The sequence below is a fragment of the Coffea arabica genome, chromosome 8e (assembly GCF_036785885.1).
Source record: "Coffea arabica cultivar ET-39 chromosome 8e, Coffea Arabica ET-39 HiFi, whole genome shotgun sequence".
Taxonomy (NCBI): Eukaryota; Viridiplantae; Streptophyta; class Magnoliopsida; order Gentianales; family Rubiaceae; genus Coffea; species Coffea arabica.
The window spans coordinates 53370861-53372484 of NC_092324.1; the positions used below are offsets into that span (position 1 = coordinate 53370861).

At 33.9% G+C, this 1624-nt stretch overlaps 1 protein-coding gene across 1 annotated transcript; it reads left to right on the forward strand.

Annotated features, from left to right (window-relative positions):
* The first annotated feature begins 755 nt into the window (after positions 1 to 755).
* Positions 756 to 1150, forward strand: LOC140012853 (putative wall-associated receptor kinase-like 16). Its single transcript, XM_072061194.1, has 2 exons — positions 756 to 918; positions 960 to 1150. Exons 1-2 carry the CDS (start codon positions 756 to 758, stop codon positions 1148 to 1150), a joined length of 354 nt encoding a protein of 117 aa, XP_071917295.1.
* The last annotated feature ends 474 nt before the right edge of the window (positions 1151 to 1624 follow it).

The window sequence follows — 1624 nt, forward strand, 5'->3', positions numbered from 1 at the left end:
CCTGACACAAATTCAATCATACCAGTTACCACTAATTTAAAGCAATCAAATAATTATGAATTTAACTGCTTTAATTGATTTTAGGTTATTAGATCAATTTAAATATCGGACCAAAATATTCAAATAATATAAAAATCATAAAAAATTAAATCAGAAAACATACGAATACAAGTAAATAATTAATTTGATCTCACAATTTTAGATAAACCAAATCTTCCATTGTTTTTTGACTAGAAAGGGAAGTTTAGTTCATCGTCATGGAAAAAAACCACGCGCAAAATATTTGGGGGCTATCCAAGTGTTTGGGAGAATGCGATTCTCCAAAAATGCGATGAAAAAGAAAAGGAAAGATGCATGTTTGTTTCTTGTGAAAAAGAAGAAAAACTACCTACTATTAGGCTCGTTCCGAGAAAAAAGAAAAGATAAAGCAAACGATAATGCCTTTCTGCTCTTGTTTCCTATTACTACTAAACTACTTCTTCCAATTTCTAGTTTATGAATTCATCAACAATGGAACACTTTTTGATCATGTGCAAAACAAAGCCAAGGCCTCAGTTCTATGCTGGGATACTCGTTTGAGGATAGCCATAGAAACTGTAGGGGCGCTTTCATATTTGCATTCTGTTGCTTCTCCTCCTATTGTTGATCTAGACATGAAGTCGGTCAACATACTCCTAGATGATAAATACACAGCGAAAGTGTCAGACTTTGGAACATCAAGATTGGTACCCATGATTTAATGTGAGATACCAATGATGGTGCAAGGAACAATTGGCTACTTAGACCCTGAGTACCTGCAGACTAGTCAATTAACTGAGAAGAGTGATGTCTATAGCTTTGAGGTTGTTCTTGTGGAGCTATTGACAGGAGAGAAGGTATTGTGCTTTGATAGATCTGCAAGAGAGAGAAGTCTGGCAAGTTATTTCTTTCTTCAATAAAAGATAACCATTTGTTTGAAGTTCTGGATGATAATATCGACACTGAAAGAAATGCTAAGCCACTGAAAGAAGTTGCTATGCTAGCTAAAAGGTGCTTAAATGTCAAGGGGGAAGATAGGCCAACCATGAAAGAAGTAGCATTGGAATTAGAAGAAATGAGTCTATCAACGAGGCATTCGAGGGTTCTGTTGAATTCAAAGCCTAAATTGTAGACTTTTTCAAGTCACAATTGTTGAATTTGTGGCATCAATTTCTATTCCACATCGGTAGAGTTGAGAGCTTGGGTAAGGGCTTGAGAGTTATTTATAACTCTCAAGCAAATCAATTCAATTACACCAAACACCAACAAAAGAATTACACCAAAAAGGATTTTGTAATTCTTTTGTAATTCTTTCTTCTCCCAAATTTATAAAAGCGGGTAGCTTGAGTAGTGCTCGGAGATTAGGCAAAATTTGCCGAACTCCGTTATCAATTTTTCGGATGCGTTCTTTTCTTATATCTTTTATTTATTCCTCACTTATTTAGTAGTTTCTTTTCAATTGAAATATAGTATTCAATATATTTGTCTATATTTGTCGGGTATATTTGTAATGTTTTATACGATTCATTTGAGTGTATTTTCTTATTCGTGTGTATGTAATAGTTATGTATACACGAGTGTTATTCTTGATTTTGATGATCACAAA

What these genes read in the sequence shown, in the direction of transcription:
- LOC140012853 (XM_072061194.1), top strand. Translation starts at nt 756, where the DNA reads ATGGTGCAAGGAACAATTGGCTACTTAGACCCTGAGTACCTGCAGACT. An exon ending in AAGAGAGAGAAGTCTGGCAA is followed by an intron (nt 919 to 959) that starts GTTATTTCTTTC and finishes ATTTGTTTGAAG; the next exon opens with TTCTGGATGATAATATCGAC.